The sequence below is a fragment of the Amblyomma mixtum genome, chromosome 1 (assembly GCF_055824585.1).
Source record: "Amblyomma mixtum isolate Tamu chromosome 1, ASM5582458v1, whole genome shotgun sequence".
In the NCBI taxonomy this organism is placed as follows: Eukaryota; Metazoa; Arthropoda; class Arachnida; order Ixodida; family Ixodidae; genus Amblyomma; species Amblyomma mixtum.
The window spans coordinates 197,316,843-197,320,696 of NC_143012.1; the positions used below are offsets into that span (position 1 = coordinate 197,316,843).

The 3,854-nt window shown below is 50.9% G+C and overlaps 1 protein-coding gene across 1 annotated transcript; it reads left to right on the forward strand.

The window, feature by feature from the left end:
* Positions 1 to 2,635: 2,635 nt before the first annotated feature.
* LOC149370502 (uncharacterized) lies at positions 2,636 to 3,192 on the forward strand. The gene has a single exon (XM_089577879.1). It carries the CDS (start codon positions 2,636 to 2,638, stop codon positions 2,981 to 2,983), a length of 348 nt encoding a protein of 115 aa, XP_089434005.1. The 3' UTR covers positions 2,984 to 3,192.
* The last annotated feature ends 662 nt before the right edge of the window (positions 3,193 to 3,854 follow it).

Consider the following 3,854-nt stretch of genomic DNA (forward strand, 5'->3'; position numbering starts at 1 on the left):
CAAAAATGATTGCTTTTCAGCAACTGAAAGGTGCGGTAACTGTCACTTCTCGGCGGACGCCTCAACCACGCCGTGAGGGAAGGGAATGAGGTGGGCGTGAAATAAAAAAGGGAGAAAGAGGTGCTGTAGTGGAGTGCTCCCGAATAATTTCCACCACCTGAGGATCTTTAACGTGCACTGAAGTCGCACAGCGCACGGGCGCCTTTTGCGTTCCGCGTCTATCGAAACGCGCCCGCAGCGCTTGGGTTCGAACCCGGTAACTCCGGCTCAGTAGCCGAGCGCTCTAACCACTGAGCCACCGCGGCGGGTTCCCAAACCACGGAGGAGGCAAGCCCCGGGCCAGGGGACAGCTTCTGCCCATTGCAAAGCCGGTGGGCACTCGAATGCACTGGAGATCCTAAAGAGTGGAATCTCAGAAACGACAGCATCCGTTTATAGGCGGAAGTGCGGTGGATTATTGCAGTGATGTACGCTGTCGTTTGTGGAGACATGCTAACAGGCCGCGCACATCTTTGAAAGTCTAGGTATGAGACGAAAACTGGTGGAAATCATGCCTGTCTCGCCTATAAACTGAGCGTGAATGCACACACTTGCAGAAGCAGTCGGTTAGGGACATCTGTGCTGGCTTCGCGACGACGCATGTCACTCTTGCCAGCTCTCGAATCAGCGTTTGCAATGGCGTCACAAGGCTGCAAAAGCATTGCGAGGTTACTTCAGGTTACTTTCAGGCAATGATAACTTCGGTGAAAGTTCGCTGTGTTGAAAACAGCCCGCAGACGTTCATTTTGATGAGTAGAAGTCCATTTTAAGCGTGCTTTTAAAGTAACTTTACAATACTTTTTAAAAGTCCACTCATTGTATAACTGTCGCTTTTGATTAAGTGCAGTATTTCTCGTGAATTTTTGTATCCACCACTGCCAGTTCCGGAAACTGGTCGAGTTTGTCTGTCTTTCTGCATCTGTTTGAGTACAACCGTTTGCTGGGCGGTAAAACCTTTCAACCTCCATAAGTTCATAAGTGCTGAAATTCTCGTTGCATTTTTTCGAAAGCAGGTTCTTGCTCGGCCTGCTCCTCAGACTGCGGCTGAGGCAGGCGCTCTCTCCAATACGTTCCGCTACTCTTCAAGCTGAAAGTCATGGCAACTATAGCATATAAAAAAATCCCTTTGCTTCGCGGCGAAAGTGTGGCACTCCGAAGTTCCGCCAGGTGCGTAGCTTCAAAATTCTAGTCAGTGAAGTTTCGCGCACAAAGATTCGTACATGTCCTCGAAATGATTTGGACTCGGAGGCAGTGCGTTAATGGTTTGGTTTGGTTTATTGGGGTTTAACGTCCCAAAGCAACTCAGGCTATGAGAGACGCCGTAATGAAGGGCTCCGGAAATTTCGACCACCTGGGGTTCTTTAACGTGCGCTAATGGTTCCCAAAATGTTTTATGAACTGAAAGTTCATAAAACATTTGCATTAGGTGAAATGAAACATATTTGAATAGGAAAGAATCTTGTTTCGGTGAGAGGATTCCGGAAATGTTAGTTTAGCTGATAATCATTTTTCAACTGGCTTTTGTTAATGCCGCATTTCACTCATTCAGCATTTCAGCTTGAATCCCATCGTTTTAATGCTACAAATTCTGACGCCTTGCTCCACTATCTGTATGTCTCTGCAGTGACGCAACGGAGTAAAAAAGGAGGTACGATAGCTGTAGAAACGTAACACGCCCGAAGTTGCGCGCGAGCGCACGCTGCACCGATGACTCGTCCCATAGTGCGCATAACATGCGCATAGCTCGTCCAGACCGCAGTCTGAATAAATTCAAGGGTAATATTTGTCGAGTACACAATTTTTAGGCGCACCAAAAACAGAATGTACATGTAATTTACTAAACTGAGACCGCGGGACTTCTGACGAGTTATTGAACCTGCCCCTATTTTGCTCGAACGTACATTAATGGTCATAAAGGTAAAAACTATGTACAATCTTTGTAAAAAGTGGCGGGCCCTTGGGGTTCGTTGTCGAGTCATATGTACGGGGACTTACGGCACCTCTGCCGCCTCCTGATCCCTGCAGGGTAAGGAGGTCCTTCGCCTGCACCTCTGGGGAGCTTTGGAGCCTCAGGGCTGCTATAACCGCCCCGCTAAGCTGTCTGAGGAAGTTTTGAGGAAGTTTGCGGGGGCGAGAGAACCGCAACCGGCGCAGGAGAAGATTAATTGGGAGTAAATGGGAGAAGCCTTTGCCGTGCATTAAGCGTAGTCATTCTGATGATGATGATGAGGCTGTGAACCCTGTTGGCCGTACGCTTTTGACAGACGCCGTACAGTCGGGGACAAAAGTCTCCGGACCACGTGTTCCGCAAACGAAGCTTATAGCTTTACTACCAGACAGCGGCTGGAGACCGCACTTGTGGAGATGAAAGAACAAAAATTTAACTTTTACCTCCACAAGTGTGGTCCCCAGCCGCCGACTAATAGCAGAGCTATCGGCTTCGTTAGAGGAACACGTGGTCCGGAGACTTTTGTCCCCGACTGTACATCATCTGTTCATGTTGCAAAGTTTAGTATAGATTAGCAGAAATCGAACACTGAAAGAAAAAGCGTGCAGTGAGCAAAAAAAAAAAATCTTCCGTTTCCGCATTTCAGGGATGCCACAGCAACTCCGGCTGTTCGGCGGGACCCTACCGCTCGTGCTGCTGTCGCTGGCGCTGGTGCTGTCGTGGAGGAGCAACGCCGAAGCCCACCTGATACCGACGCCGTGGCCGCCGCTCGGGATGCCCCACCGGCCCCTGCGCTGGGGCTACTTGGCCTACGGCTCCTCGTTTGTACCCTGCGGCGAATGGCTGGCCCGCCTGTACATGCGCAAGGACATGCTCAGAGACTACCCGTACTGCGCGTACGGAACTCGGGGTCTCTACAACGTCCGACCCAAGCCGTCAGTGCACGACCGCATATACGGGCGTCACAAGGGACCCGCCACGGACAACGATGACTGACCATGGGCGGCCTTTCTGCTGTCGAGCTATGCCCCACGGCAGCAGTGTGCGAAGCCACAGAAGATGCGAACTTTTATAAGCAGGATGGAATTGCATTTCTGAAGCTCTATTCGTGGACAAAAAAACAAGAAGCACGGTCCGCGATACGCAAGTTTTATTAGATTCCCCAAGAGCTTACTGAAGTGGGCGGAGCACGCTGTAGTAGTAGTAGTAGGAGAAGACCTTTATTCGACCGTGATTTACAGGCCGAGCATGTCGACCGCCTGGGCGACCAGAAGTCGCTGTTCTTCCTCCCCTTCAGCGCCAAGCCAGTCGAGCCAGGTGGTGATGGATAAAGTAGGTGGGGGGGGGGGGGGGGGGGGGGGTAGGAAACCGACTGCTGAGCAGCCGGGCAATAGAAGAGGCAATGGGCCAGGTCCGCATAGATACAGGGGCAGTTGGGACAGGAAGGGTCCGATCGATAGCGATAGAGAAAGGCTTGACGGGGTGATAACTGCATTCATTTGAACGTGCCGAAGAAGGCGAGCCTCCGGCACCGTGAGTGATGGATGAGGGGGAGGGTAAAGGCGTTTAATACTTATTCTGAGTGGACACTTCTTCAGTGCGACATCTTCGATCGAGCTCGCGCAGCTGCGTTGCAGGCCGGTGACAAAACTGCAGCGTTTATGGTCCCCCGTTCGCAGTGCGAAATGGGACCTCTTGACGTCACCGTCGCCGCTTCAATGGGAGCGAGCGGGGTTATTAAAACATAGGAGTGAAATGCTTCACTTTGGCCTTTGTGATCAATACGAATGTCGTCACTAGCAAATACACTGAGCATGTTTGAAAACTGTTTTCTACCGTTTACGCTACTCCGAATCACCAACAGTGC

What these genes read in the sequence shown, in the direction of transcription:
- LOC149370502 (XM_089577879.1), top strand. Translation starts at nt 2,636, where the DNA reads ATGCCACAGCAACTCCGGCTGTTCGGCGGGACCCTACCGCTCGTGCTG.